The sequence below is a fragment of the Botryllus schlosseri genome, chromosome 14, assembly GCF_051294905.1.
Source record: "Botryllus schlosseri isolate E-star chromosome 14, Bs_hap1, whole genome shotgun sequence".
Lineage (NCBI taxonomy): Eukaryota > Metazoa > Chordata > Ascidiacea > Stolidobranchia > Styelidae > Botryllus > Botryllus schlosseri.
Window position 1 is genome coordinate 6385204 of NC_137249.1, and position 15966 is coordinate 6401169.

General features: G+C 42.0%; 3 protein-coding genes across 4 annotated transcripts in view; all 3 read left to right on the plus strand.

Annotated features, from left to right (window-relative positions):
• LOC145455084 (alpha/beta hydrolase domain-containing protein 17B-like) overlaps nucleotides 1–15966 on the plus strand; it is a 152545-nt gene that overhangs the window by 22580 nt on the left and 113999 nt on the right. The window lies entirely within an intron of this gene.
• On the plus strand, nucleotides 5149–6636 carry LOC145456331 (segmentation protein paired-like). The gene is made up of 3 exons (XM_080334405.1): nucleotides 5149–5367; nucleotides 5459–5640; nucleotides 6178–6636. Exons 1-3 carry the CDS (start codon nucleotides 5190–5192, stop codon nucleotides 6505–6507), a joined length of 690 nt encoding a protein of 229 aa, XP_080190531.1. The 5' UTR covers nucleotides 5149–5189; the 3' UTR covers nucleotides 6508–6636.
• LOC145456155 (uncharacterized) lies at nucleotides 13039–15095 on the plus strand. Its single transcript, XM_080334216.1, has 3 exons — nucleotides 13039–13168; nucleotides 14046–14171; nucleotides 14534–15095. The coding sequence occupies exons 1-3, from the start codon at nucleotides 13075–13077 to the stop codon at nucleotides 15049–15051; spliced, it is 738 nt and encodes a 245-aa protein (XP_080190342.1). The 5' UTR covers nucleotides 13039–13074; the 3' UTR covers nucleotides 15052–15095.

Consider the following 15966-nt stretch of genomic DNA (forward strand, 5'->3'; position numbering starts at 1 on the left):
TTGAGAACCGCTGTCATACATGCACCGCCATATCTGTTTCTCTCTCATCAATCAACACAAGGTGCAATCCTAAATTATGATTTTAAGACGTTCGATAAGCCCTGTACCTCCAAATTAGTAGGTGGCGAGATAGCGTAGTTGTATAATCCACAGCTACAAAACCGTTGTGTTGTGGGTTCGAGTCCGACTCCAGAATTCCTACCCAAGTGTTGGAGCTTTATCTAGGCTCCTCCTCGCCATCTCATCGGCATGATTACTAAGCTGTATCTCACAAAAGCCTGGACGTGTGCCGTGCTACCAGCAGTTGGCGGTTACGGAATGAAAAATAAGAAATATCGGCCTGGTGTAAATGACCATTGTGGACGACTAACACCATGATTACCACCAATAACATTAGGGATGAGTACATAGTTAATGCTGACAATGCAAGTCTTTTCGCTTCAACGAACTTGCCCGTAAGCTCCACTTTCGCACGCTGCGCAGGGCGCACACCAGGATATGATAACACACAGTCACTAAAATTTGACGTAGTAAGCAAGAAGTGGGATATCTCGGCAAACTGATGGGCCGCAGGCCACATTATCATGTAAGACGGGAATCTGTCGGCGGGCCGGACAAAATGCCGTCGCGGGCCGGACCCGGCCCGCGGGCCGTATGTTGCCCGTCCCTGGTGTACGAGGTACGTGTACTTGTACATTACCATAGATAGGCTCTCACTTCAATGAAATGTAGGGTTGGAATTAGCAATATGACGTCACGTGACGTCATGAGGTTCACGTTCGCATTCACACAGAACCTTTCAGACAGGTTCGCGCAACCTTTCCAGAGGTTCACACCATCCCTACCCGGTACCCCAAATTTACCAAGATATCAATTCATTAGGGTTGAGTAGGTGACGAGATCGCGTCGTTGGTGAACTGTGTGGCCTAATTAATCTCGATATTGAATTCATGCGGCCCGCGTCCTCTACGAAATTTGAAAAGTGGCCGCGACCCGTTTTGAGTTGGCGACCCCTGGCATAAGCGGTGCCTTACAAAAGCATAGAAGTGTGACGTGCTACAAGTCGGTGTTTACGGAATCAAAAATAAGAAATATCAGCCTGGTGTAAATGACCATTGCAGTCGACAACCACCATGATTACCACAAACGACATTAGGGTTGAGTACATCGTAAATGCCGATAATGCAAGTCTTCTCGCTTCGACGAACTTACGCGTAAGCTCCACTCTCGCATGCTGCGCACACACGTATATAATAACATACAGTCACTAAAATTTGACGTAGAAGGCAAGTAGTGGGGCATCTCGGCAGACTGGGGCCGCGGGCCACATTATCATGTAAGACGGAAAATGTCCGCGGGCCGGATAAAATCCCTTCGCGGGCCGGATCCGGCCCGCGGGCCGTATGTTGCCCGCTATGTCATAGCTATGACCTATGGGACTCGCCAGTCGATAGGTTTCCCTATACCTATCTCGATGAACACAACTTCGAGACCTGGATAAAGGGATGAAAGGGCAAAAATTACCAATCTTGAAACCATATAGGAGCAAGATATGCTGATTCTGCTATAAAACGCGAGGCTGGCGACGAGGAGCCTTTAAATAAACCTTCAGCGCGAATCAATATATCAAATTCAAATATTGTGAAATCTAATCTAATTAATGCGAATCAATCGAAAGTTCATAATGTGGGATTTTTTTGTCGAAGAAGTGGATTTTCTATGCTTGCAATGAAATTCTTAGAATGCTGTAAGTGCATGACATTTCCAACTGATTTGCATTTCCTAGGACGCTCGACGAGATCATTCCTGTCACAATTTTTCAATGTAACCTTGAATTAAAGTTTGATCGTGTTAAAATACCTGATAATATCTCCGAGACTAGCCTACTGACAGTGCTTAAACTTGAGCCAGCCCATCATCTCTTTATGTCCCCGATTATTATAATATAATAAATTACGCAAATAGAAAAGCAAATTTTACGGTGAAACCGATATGTTCATAGCATATAGAGACTCTATATCCCTATATCTATATCTCTATGGTTTTAACGATTTTAAAGTGACATCTAGAAAAGCGGTAACCAACATGAATCTTGGCGTAAACTTGTTCCAACTTGTCCTTGAAAAACCACAAAACAAGACATGGCAATCGAAACTTCACAAGAAACAGGCATGACTCAACGAAGATTAACGTTCTGACTGCATTGTATGTATAAAGTTTTGCAAACGTTACAAGTATTAATAGGATAGACCTGGCTGCAAATATTGCAAAACAGACTAAAATTATAGATCAATGCGCATTGAGCGATGATCCTCAAATTTTCTCAGGACATTTGTAAGTTAGCTTGATCGCGATTTTTGCAATTTCTCAGCGCACACTTACAAAATAATGTAGGTAGAATGATTACGGAATCGCGGCGTCAAAAGAGCGGCACCTACGTATTTGACAGTTCAGTGTTCCCGAAGGCAACTTCACGAAAATTAATGTACGATGATTGAGCAAATTTCTCATACATTTATTATTATATGTGAATCATGCAAATAACATTGTAATTGTTATACATATATTGAACTTTCAGAAATGATTGATCTGCGAGCCAATTGCGAATTTGGAGCATCCATGTCCATCGATTCCGAAGGACGAAGCAATATGGTTAGTTCGTGGCTATAGTTCTAGTCGATTACCATACAAGGCAATATGTCCGATTAGCGATTTACCATTGTGCCGGATTGAGTTCCTCCCAGGTTAATTGAACGTATCATACTTATCAATTTAGACTCATTCAATATTCAAACGACATGCATACAGATCAAGTCATCAAAATGGCATAACAATAGCCTGATCAATGTTTCAATTTCCCAATTGCCGCTCCAGACCCTAGAGATTCTAATAGCTTCGTATATAAGGCTTTAAATTCGCGGATAGGGAATCATCGCGACCCTGGAATAACCATGAAGGCGGTCATGAATATAGGTTTAGATGAGATAGAAGATTAAATGCAGATGAATTGACGCTCAAAGTCAGAGACTTTATAATGTCATAGCAGAATGAATGGCTTCGTAAGTTTAAATATGTACTATTCCTACGAGAAAAAGATGTTATAGTTATATCACAGCAAGAGCACCTGCGCTTCGATCACAACTTCGCAAAAATGCCGTTTCCACGAACATGCACAGACTTGTGCTACAATCAGGACCGTAACTGCCGCACAACAAACCCCGCAATAGGGGGGGGCGACTAGCTCGTGGCGGCCCAAAATTATTTCGTGAATTAACATAAATTATAGAGTACTTTGTTCAAATTTATGCAACTTTTCAAACATTTTTCGCGCTAGGCGTGATTTAATCTTGCCAAATATCTGTATTATTGGTTACCCTTCTCCCAAGCAAAAAAAAGAATGATTTATAGAAATGCGCATTTCGGCGTTGGCCATTACCGCACCTCGACGCACCAAGACATATGAAGTTTTAGGCCATGTAACATGCGACACCGAGAAGTGTGCCAGAACGATCGGCAACGAGAAAACCTTGGTCGAAAAGGACTGCCCTTATGCTGGCCGAAACCTTCGATATATATACATATTCATATATGTTTAATTGTCCGTAGGCGTTTAAATGGCTGGTCCGAGTGTTCCTGTCTTGGAAATCTGAACCCCACAAGACAAATGCCATCCCACAGAGAAAAATTATTTGCCAGTGAAGAAATGACAATTTGAAATCGTGTGCATCTCTTAGTTTAGTACGTTTGGGCGATTTCAATATCTTTTGACATAGAAGACAGGAGGTCACGAATTAACATCATGTAATGAAGTTATTATACTAATACAGGGGTGGCCAACCTTGTCAGCCAAAGGGCCACATTCGATTGACGAACTATTGCACGGGCCAATAGCGGCGCCAAGCGCGAAAATTTTTCGAAGTTCAAAGGTCAATAATGTTGCCATTTGACTATATCGCGGGCCTGCTGTATATCGTTGGGCTCAGTTTGCATGGACTTGGCTATTCGGCGCCTGCTGGACATATCGATATCGAAAGCTTCGACCAACATGCGTCAATTATTTTCGGTCTAGGTTTCATAGTCGACGGTCTTTCTGCGAGTGCAAAACGCAAGGTCGCATGTTGAACGACACTTTGTCTCGTAATCGCGAATATATTTAGACTCAATCTGATACATTAGGCGTTCTTTCATTTTCACAAAGGGATAAGAATATTAAAAGCAAGAAATCGACTGACAACATGTTGCGCGAAGCGCGTAGAATTTTTTTTACTTTTGATAAATCTATTGCAAATTATTCTGCTTTATTGTAGTGTACGAACATAGCAATTTACAACATAGCTACGTTGTAGATTGCTATGGTACGGAGATCTACCAAAATGTGACTGGCTCATGGATCTGCCAATGCGTCGGAACTGAAATTTCAGTCGTCACATCTCAAGTGTTGCGGCCAGACTAATCAAATTTTCGGCAGGCCTTCCAAGTTCACAATCTGTGCAATCCATTTTTTATAATATTACTAATTTCGGAAATTACCTCGCGGGCCACTCAAAACCTTCTCGCGGGCCACATGTGGCCCGCGGGCCACGGGTTGGCCGGCCCTGTACTAATAGGTCCGCCCGAATATGTTTAATTATTGGGGCTCTACATTTTCCAAGACACCTCACTTAGCTCTACCGATAAATCTGATTACGTGGGCAGAGAGATAATTAAATTTTTGATAGCGATATATATGCAATTCCCGATCATATATTGACCGATTCAATCATAAATTATAGAAAATTTTCGCGCTTGGCGCGGCTAGGCGATATAAACTGGCTTACTACAAAGCAGAACAGACCTCGCTGAGAAGTATCGGCAAAAACGTACAATAGTTGGTTTCTAACCCTATGGGTGGCCCAACATCAACGTTTGGGGGGGGGGGCTGACGATGTGCTGTTTCGATCCTGGCTAAAATAGGCTACATGTTTTGGACAATGTGGTACCCACTTGGATTTCAAGGCTCCCAACGGTGGAAAAAGGTATCGACACCATATTTGTCGCTTAAAATTACTCTAAGTGCGAAGGGCGTATATTTTCGTTGCCAAGCCCAATCAACTATACCCTTATTCAATCTCAAATTGCTATTGCAATTTCAATACCTGACATTTATAATAATACAATAATTACTCTGATTCACAGTTCAATAGAATATTATGGACGAGATCACTACAGCGTCTCTTGACGAAGTGCAAATGCCCGACGAAAATCAAACTCATACACGCGTCAAGTACTGCGCTGTTGATCCGATTCTCAACAGTCAAAAGACGGAGCCGTATTCCGGATACGAACTTCTTGCGGGGACGAAAGAAACCGAAATGCGCTACAGAGCAGGTATAGGTCTAGAAATAAGTAGCGGGTATACGTGGACACAGAGTGATTTTAGAAGCGTGAATATGATCATGATCGTATAATGATATTCCAGGCCAAATGGAATTTGAAACATTGCCGCACGGTAAGAGATCAGGCCGGAGACGGAATCGGACGACCTTCAGTGCGCAGCAAATTGATTTGCTCGAAGACTCGTTCTCTCGAAATCGTTATCCAGACATCACAAATCGAGAGCAGCTCGCCTCGGCAACGAATCTAGCGGAAGCACGAATTCAGGTGACTGTAATAGTAGGCCTACATTTATATTATCAGTTTATTCATATATAAATCATTCCAAAACACCACAAAAACTGCGACACAATGAAAAGATAGGAAGGTGCCGAAACGACTTGAAGTAGTCTTTGAGATCAGACATCCACCTTGGCCTAAGCGAAGTAGAGAATAGGCATGCACACTGAATGAAAAGAAAAGCAGAGAATATAAAAGGCAAGCGACAAAATGAGGTGGCATGTGGCGGAAGGCGAGATCGATATGTTAGGTCGCGGTCCGGTGATCCTGAAGGCTGACTACTTGACTAGTATTCATTTAGAAGAGATTGCTTGTATTTCCGCTTAAATGCGGACATGCTCGACGACACTGACAACCGCCTGAGTAAGTAGAACAAGTACGTAAAATCCACTTGTGTACTCCGAAATACGATTAGAAAGAGTAGGCTACTTCATTACTGATCCCCTCTGGAAACTAGCAACCACTCGGTTTCATATCCACTGTTGTTATTCCCCGTGCAATACATATGCATTATCCACTTTGCAGGTATGGTTTCAAAACAGACGAGCGAAGCACCGCAAGCAACGTCGCAATCGCGAAGGATACGATCACGAGCCAAGCACTACCAGGAAGCGGCATCCTGGATCAGCGTTCTCGGGTGGGACCAAGTACGGATATGCAGAAATCCTCGGACAAGCAGAACCCTATCAAAGCCGGAACAACGTGTTGCATCAACTGATGAGCATTCCCGCGAATTGGACAGGATCGTACCTGGCGAATTTGCAATACTATTTCTATCGCGCGCATTCCCCTCGCCTCATGTGTGACATGGTGACTTCTTCAGTTTCTGGATACCGACAAGAACATGGGCATTAGATTTTAGATCTAATGATAGGAGTTGGTGTCGTTGTGATCCGTTCGATGCAATGTAGAGAATAACAAATCTATACTTCGTCATAACTTGCGTACAGCATGTACAATTCCCTCAAATGATTTATACAAATCGTAAATCATAACCTTCATCCCATGTAGCCTACTGTAGTGTTTCTCAAGCCATCATACCTGGACTTGAATCAGTCTGCCAATACATCAAAATATCTATTATATTCAGTCTGCGAGTTGACGAGCTTATCGGTCGCGATACCAGGTTAATCCTATCGTCTTGACTATTACGCACTTTGCATGAAGTACCGTATCGCCACGAAGGCATAGTGACGCAACAAACTCTTCGCCTGTCCTCACAAACAGGTGGATCACAAGGTCAACACTGACGGCATGGTATACTTAGGGTTGCATTTAAAACAAACGGTGTTTTAAAACTCTTTGTTTAAAACATGTTTTCAACAGTGTTTTAAACAAAAGCCTTTTTAAAAAATTGTGTTTTTTCAAGTTGTAAATCTATGCCATAATTGTGTAAATACTTTCCAAAAAGCATGTTGTGTCTGTGTGAGCCTACGGACAATTACCACCCGATTTAGCCGACGTATATCAATATGGGATGGTTGGAACCCTCAAAATAGACGGTTCAACAGTTATAGTACAGACTACAGATATTTCGTCAAAGGAGCTATATTCACCCTATATTGTTTAATGTCAATCCATTATGACGTCACAATCGAATATTCATGACGTCATGGCTTTTAAAAAATGTTTTCTATTAGAGCCTTGATTTAAACATGTTTGTTTTAAATTGATTTTTGTTTTAAATGCAACCCTAGGTGTACTGCGCCATTTTGGCAAGTGGTTCTCAACCTTTGAATTTCGGATAAGCGACTGCGAGCGGATTGGTTCTGACCTCCAAGTCTAATTATTGCTAGATTTCAACAAACGAACATAGGTAGTTCTATCAGTGCTGTCGGAGTAAGACAGTTAGCGGAGAGGTAGTATGATACGCCGTTTCGTACAGTCTAGGCGAGAGGGGTTTCCTCACTCTTTACTGTTAGTTCTTTTGCAGACTTTTATGTAATCTGTAATTCGTAAAATAGGCGTTGGAGTATGGAGGCAGGTCGTCATTATGGGTCGCAGAAATCTAGGAATCATGTCTTTAACTCCAAAAGGTGAGATTCTTTGAAAACACGTCTTCGAATGAGCATGCGCACGTTGCGCGGTTTACCACTCGCAAGTATGACTATAAGGAACTTCCAACAATGAGTATAGAAAATGTCTTTTGAAGCTCCTTGAATTTAAAACAAGTCGGCGCACACCCGATATGAGAATATATTTACAAATCGTAATCTTGTCCCGTATTTCAGTTTCTAATGCGAACCCTGAATTATTTCGTAACGGCTCCACATTTATTGAAAAGTATAGCATGGAAATTAGAAGTTTTTAGAAACTCCATGTCCAGATCACAGAAAAGAATTCGGACAACATATTCCAATAGTCTCTTTTGAACTCAGATTCATTCTCACCAATGGTGCATATAGCCTATACGGCAGGCATGCCAACCTAAATTTTGGGGCTGGCGAAGTTCTTTTTCGGCCCTGATTTTGTGGATGGCCAAGTATAGCTGTTGTCAGGTGTTTTCGCACGGCGCATTGTTTTCATAGTAGCGTAGTCAGAGTAGCCTACGTCTGGTGGTAGTGGACAATGACCAAGGTAACAAGCCAAGGTGCTTGGTTTGACTCTAAAACGCTTGTTCTCTCGATATTATCGAAGTTGGCGTGGTCGCGGTTAAATCCACGGCTTTCGGCGCGAAAGACTGTAAGCGACTCTCGGTGGTATCTGGGCAAGGCAATTTTACCTCGACTCAGCAGACTCACTACCGTAAAATCACATGGATGACATCATGAATACAACTAATTACGATCAAAACCCTCAAATGTCACCTTCTAGCACCATATACCCGCAAGAAAACGACTGCATACTTCACATTTTAGGTTTATTTCAATTTTTGTAGGTCCACCGGTCCGCCAAATATTTTTTGAAATTTTACCAGTCCGCGAGGTGAGAAAGGTTGAGAACCACTGGTCTACATCACAATTTTTCATCATGCGCTTCTTGATATTTAAGAACCAATGCCCACGCAAACGCATGCAGTCTTGCTACAGTTACGATATTGCGGTACGTTGAGCATAACACCAAATCAACCGATTTGTTTGATTTGACCGTTTATGATTCACAACGAGCAGACAATGGGCCGTCTACAACGGCAGGCCTATAAAGTAGGCTACAAGCTATAAAATGTCAAATGATAGGTTCATCCATAGCCTTTATATGGTTCATAGACAGTACAAACATATACAATACGAACGAAATGCAGGTTGCAAAAACAATTTGACTTTTTGAACAATTTTGACAATTTTTTGACCTAACGCTTCAATTTTGACAAAATTTTTACTCATTTTGACATGTCAAAAAAATCGCCCTAATGATCACGTATTATACGTAGGCTATATAGGCTATGGCGTACGCTGTAACGTATACGCTCTTGCAATCTTACCTGTATTACAGATCTGGCAAACCTGAGTAAGGCCGACCTGCGTTATCTGGAGGTTCAGACGGTGATGTGGACGACATTCGCCATCCTGATCATTGAGTTCGTCTCGTTTGTCCTTCGGCCAGACACTATTTCAATGACAGCATTCATGCTCTGTATTTCCTCGATCCTATTTTCCTGCTGATGTTGTATCGTCGACGCTTGCCGATCTCGCCCGATATTTATGACGTCAAGAGGAGATTGAGCCGGAAAAAAGAAATTGACTTGAAGGAACAGGTCTTCTCAATGCGCAAAGTCTTGCTAACGTATACGGTCGCTATTGTTCTGGCAACATTCACAATCCGCATTTTGCGTGGCATTGGGTATTTATCAGCGCTGTTCGGATTCTTCAGGCTGCAGGAAGATGTTGGTAACTTTGAAACCGCCGTCATCGCCATGACACTAGGTGTGTTTACCCTGGTGTATCACTTCAGCAGCACGATCACGGACGATCAACGCGGGATCAGGAAATATTGCTGCCCCGTCGAATAAACAGCTTGTTAATCCGACTCGAAATACAGCTTTCTGCAATAAAATCGCGAATTCACAAATCTAGGTCATTAAAGTGATTGCTTGCCATTTATGAATCAGGCTCGGATCGGTAGGAATTACTGAAAACTTTGGGACGCGCGGCGAGTAAAACGTAGCCTAATTGAGGAAAGCTCAGGCGAGGGGGAGGATATCGTATATAGTTTCCGGTGACCGAAATCTTGGCGGTTTTGCGGAAGGAAAGTGAAGCCAAGTGAACACTGGCTTTGGCTACACCAGAAAATCTACCCTACATCGTACAACAGGGGTTCTTAAAAGTATGGGTCTTATTATTAGCTCGGGGATAAATCAGCAATGTGGGCTAAAGAGCAAATACTCATCAAGGAACAGAAATGGTAGCACGACTTATCTGTCAGAAATAGTTGTAGTTTTCCTGTCAATTTTTTTTGCACACTTTAGATCAGGGGTCACTAACACGCGGCCCGCGAGGTCATATTTTGCGGCCCGCGACTTGATTGGAGATTTCGGAAGAAAGCTAATAATAGCATTTTGAAATCGTTAAATTGAGTACAGTTTCGACATATTGTTATTGTTTCAGAATAAGCTATTCTCCTGTGTCCAACATCGCTATTCGCCACTAGCTAAAACGGCTTTGGCAATGGCAACAGCATTCCACCGAGTCAGAATCAGTTGATATGAACGTAACGTATCTCGCTAGCCCCAATATCGATACCTTAGTCGCTGAAAAGCATTTCGAGGTATCGTACACAGCTCAGAGCTCAAAATAAAATGAAATTGATGATAATGATTTTCTGTCGTATTTGTATTCATTTAATAAAATGTTACTTCTTTTGTGGTCACTATGCCAATCCCCTATGGTATAGGTAGCACAGCGTTGTACTTACGTAGAGTTGTAAAACGTGGTTGCCTATTTTGTGTCGATATTGAAAGCATGCGGCCCGCGGCCGCTACGAAATTAGAAAAGTGGCCCGCGACCCGTTTTGAGTTGGCGACCCCTGCTTTAGATGTAAAACAGTTTGTGTGATTTGCTTTACGATGCCAGGTGCGATAAAAAGACACGGATTCAAATTTCTCAGTATGCCTTATATGCGCAATCGACAAGAAAATAATTTCGGGCTCGCACAGAGAGTAAGAACTAGGGTTGTATTTAAAACAAGACGTGTTTAACACTTTGTTTAAAACATGTTTTGAACAGTAGTTTAAAGAAATGCGGATATATTATTTGCGAAGTGGTCTGGTGCACAATACCATAGTAGTCAAGCACCATCAACCCCACATAAACAACAACGCACCACAACCTTGTCTTTGGTAAAATGGGCACTATTCCCAATTTGTATTTATTCACGGGGCGCAATATATTTATTGCGTCTGCTCGTCGCATTTGTACCGCAGGACTCAGATTGCAAAGACGGGGCAATCTAGCGCGATCTTCGGTCAAGTTTCTATCGCCGGCTATCTTTGTGGGATCGCACTTCAAGTTGGCGAAAACATATCGGCCTTGGTAACTTCGTGGGTCTTTTTGGCGCCGAAAAGCTGGTACATACTAGTCCCGCGACCGCACGCAGCACACGCGAACACAGTTGTATTCAATTCTGTACATCATGCGTATTTTTATTTAAGACTATTTTTTATTTAGATTTATCGAGATGTGGGATTGTGGGTACTCAACAATCAATTTTCAAGTTGAACGCATCAGATCAAAAATACTTCACCATATATTAATTTATGAAAAATTTCGAGAAATTTTGGGGGAACCATGGTCCCTTTGCCCCCCTCCTGACTATGCCAATATGTATTGACCGATATTTTTCAATTGCAATTCTTAAGGAGCCATATGACAATGTCAATATACTGTGACTAGGGCTGGGCACAATGATTCGAGTACGAGATAATTCGAGTATCAACGAGAATTATAGTTTCGATTCTATTTTCCACTGTGGACGCCTTGAAACCTTGAATGAGCGTATCGCAGCATACACGAAACACATAGTGCAAAGCTACGACAGTTACTGGAAATACATTTTCCAAATCATGATCCTCCAACAACATGGTCACAAAGTGCGATGAAATCGGTAGGGTCGAAGAAATACCAAATGTATCTTTACTGTGATAGATACCAGGCATTATATTCTTTGTGGTGGCACAAACGGTACATATTTGGACTTTGACATATTACATTTTGTTGTAATGAGTGATACTCCAATACTCGACTCGAAGCATAATACGTGATTCAGAATCGAATCACTCAGGTACTCGATTTTGCCCACTCCTAACTGTGACCCCGCAATTGAAGTTTCGCGTTATCATGGCAAAAATAAACAAACAAAAAATAAATAAAAAACATTTTAAAACAATTATAGCCATGTTTTTAAACATTTTTGTTGTAAACTGATTTTTGTTTTAAATGCAACCATAGTAATAACCTTTTGATCCAGTGTTTCTGCAACAGGAAAACAAAAGCATTATTCTACCAGTGTTGAGATCAAGTCACTACTTTCGAGTCACGAGTCATTTCGAGTCATTGCTTATTTTGACTCGAGTCAAGCCAAGTCAATCGATTTTCAAAGGTGACTCGAGTCAAGTCAAGTCAAGAGTCAAGTCACGATTCAAGTCAAGTCGCCTTTTCGAAGTACGAGGCATGATTATGTCATTGCATTTTGCTAGCTGTCTGAAATACGGATTGAGTGGTCAATGACCACTGGTCATTGATTTTGAACCGATGAACGAATATAGAGTTAAATATACACGATGTATCGCTCACATATACGTAGAACTGCTAAACTACCTAAATAATTGCATAGCCTCAGTTTATAGTTACCAGCCAAAATAGAGAATAGAGAAACGAATTGATAAGATGCAATACATACCCATTAACAAATTGATATGATACAATTCGAGCCTGCGCCAATGGTTGATGACTATATACATGATTAAACTATATTCGAATTCAATTTCAATAAAGCAAGAGGTTTGGTTAAGGTAAGAACAGAGAACAGAAATATACATTTTGCTAATAAATTACTTTACTATACTAGTTTATGACAACGTAAGCTGTAATCTTCGATCACTTCATTTGCGATCAATTTATTTGTGAGAGGACAATGGAGGCTCAATAAAACGCACGATTGGTCGATCTCACGGGTTACACCAGCGTTTCGCGAACAATCCGAACATATGAAGATACAGTGATTTTTATCGGCACCGATTACTCGATGACTTGAAATTGACTCGTGAATTTTACCCCGAGTGACGACTCAATCCACATTTCTGATACGCCGAGTCAAGTCAAGTCAAGTCATACGAAAAAGGTGACTCGAGTCATGCCAACACTGTATTCTACCTGTGACTTCAATTCGGAGACTCCGGTCTGACTGATGCTGCTGATTACCATGCCTAATCATTATTATTGCACGATTTCGGTACTGGTCGTGCGTTGGAAACTGTCATTGCGAACAATGTTAGTGGAGCTTGGTGTTGGAGGAGTCATGCGAGAAGGCGCCACATTGTATATGTTTTCGGGAGGCGTTTATTCTAGTTCTTCATGCACTGCTAGTTCCTTTACAGCAGGGGTGTCAAACTCAAATTGCGTCGCGGGCCGGATTCAAGCCTTCAAGTCGCTCGCGGGCCGGACCAGTCAACTGATTCCAAAATGTTAGGCCTACCCCGAGCTATTGCTTTTCACTTGAATACCTTAAAAGCTTATATAATAGATAAGACTCATAGGGATTCATAAAGTAGCAAGTCGCAACACCTTTATTTCCGAACAATGGAATTGGTACAAATACGATGATTGTCCGGTTAAATACAGTTCGGAACCACTAAAACAGTGGCGGTAACGACGATATATGTTGGCATATTCTATGATCCGTTTGATTTAGTCGTAATCTGGCGTTAGCCCTCCATATGCGCTGTGAGGAATACAAGATATTTAATTGAAAACGCGTACGTTGGAACTTGGTTTATTATTATTACATCGCGAGTCCGGTTTCTCTAAAGTCTGGTTATCTATTGGGTTGAAAGTGACACAGCAGTACGGCCATAGATATTTCAATTTTATCTTTATGCAACTAATATATTTTTCATGTTAACTGCATATAACGGTTCCGCATTGGCGTTGTCGCTTCTGTGACTAACTACTTTTTGGGCCATATCTGTATAAAACTCTGAACATAGTGTTAGCCGTCTTGAAATTTGATGTCAATTTCACCGACTTGTTACCAGTGGAAACTAGAGTGAAACCACAGCGCCGTAGCCGGGTGGTTATAATGGGACCTATTAACATGGAAGGATATCTCGCAAAAAATGTCAACATTTGTTACAAATGTGCTGGAAAATAAAAGAATTTTTCAATCTACTCAGAAAAGCTTCGCGGGCGGGACGAAATCGTCTGGCGGGCCGGATGCGGCCCGCGGGCTGTATGTTTGACACCCCTGCTTTACAGGCTTTGAAGTAGCCTATCTCGTTATTTGTAAAATACGCTTTGAAGTATTGTGGCAGGTTATCAACATGGGTCGCGGAGAACTAGTGAAAATCATGCTTTATACCCCAAAAGGTGAGTTTTGATTAGCATGACGGTTATGTCGTGTCCAAATGCTATTCTAGAGAACCGAGTTTCAAAGCCTAATAATTTCTCAGCGTGGCAAAAACAGGCAACGGCTCAGTTTAACGAAAGATAGCACAATTGGAAACCATTTGAAATTTCAATTGGAAATGCGAATACAGCTAACACAAAATCGTTAATCCTAACCCGACACGCAATTAGAGGGGGCCGGGAAATTAGCCTTCCTACGGTAATGTGGACTTGGCAATCGCTCTGGCTCTAATGTGACCGACTGACCGTGTTATGTAGGCCTAGGCGATGCTGTTAATTTAATGTTATTTAAATGCTCTTGTAATCGGGCTCTTATTTTTCAGACCTAGCGAATCTGAGTAAAGCAGACCTCCGTGATCTGGAGGTTCAGGCGGTGATGTTTACGACCAGCGCAGGCGCGTTCACGTCAATTGCCGCCGTGGCGATATTTTCGCGGCCTCTTTCATCAGCAAACGTTTTCCTTGTTATTTGTCTTCTCACTCTAATCTCCTGTATGTTGTACCGTCGACGCTTGCTGGTCACACCCGATCGTTATGAGGTCAAATCGAAATTGAGTCAACAGGAAGAGGAAACCTTGAAAGAAGCGGCCGCCGAAATGCGCGCGCACTTGGGATGGTATATGATTGCTGCGGTTATGGCAACGTTCATATTGCACCTTGTATGTGGCCTCGTGTATTTAGCCCTCAAGGTCGGTTTTTACGAGCTGTTGGCGATGAATCAGTACGCGGGTAACGTGAAAATGACCGTCTTCAGCGTTGCTATCATATTGGGCATGCGGCTTTTCTTCCTCGGCGCCATGACTTATAATCAACGGGAAATAAGGGCATTCTTCTACAAATAGTAAGTTATTCCCGCCTTGAAATAAAATTGGCGTCTTCATGGCTATTCAGTGACATCTATCGGTTCGATAAAGGTTGCGCAGCAAAATTTGACTGCGAGGTTGGGTACCGGTTAGCCTGAGCTACGGTTAGGGTTAGACAGGCTTGTGAGCTTGATTGGGAGCGAAATGAGCGTCGTATAAGGGCGAACGCAATGATAGATAGTTCTTCTTCGCGACTGTGTTGCGTACAAGCTCACCGTCGGTTTCAGTGAACTCGGTGGCGGCTGTAACAGCTCTGTAAATGTGATCTAGCAATTGCGACACTGCTACTCAAATTGTAAGATGCGATCTTGCAACGCTGCACTGCTACCGAAGTTTAAAAAAAGGCGATCTCGCAACTCTGACACTGTTATACTCGTATAATTTCCCTTGGAATACATCTACCGCGTGACAGCCCGCCACAATGTTCATTCGGAGCAGCATACCATTATAACATACATTCGAGGCTGCACGGTAGGGATGTTCAAAAAAAATTTTTTTTTTCTGAATTCTAGTGATTCACTGATTTAATTATCAGGTTACCCTAAAACACGCTTCACACCAAATTTGGTTCAATTCCAACAAGTATAAGCCGCCGCAGAGCCAATTAAATTTTGTAATTTATTATGAAAGATTTGAAAAAAAAATTTCGATTTTTCTGTCAATCCCATTAAATTGTGTTGTCATCAAAAACGATGCGAAACAAATTTGACTCAATTCCAACGTGTAGAAGTGAAGTTATTGCAGTTTAAAGTTCTGGATTTGCAAAAAATGCATTGGCGGTGGGTAATCCCAGAATTATTAATGAAAAACTCGAATAACTCCGCTTCTACAGGTTGGAATCGAGTCGGATTTGTTTGCATCGTTTTTGAAGACAACTCGACAATTAGATTGGAT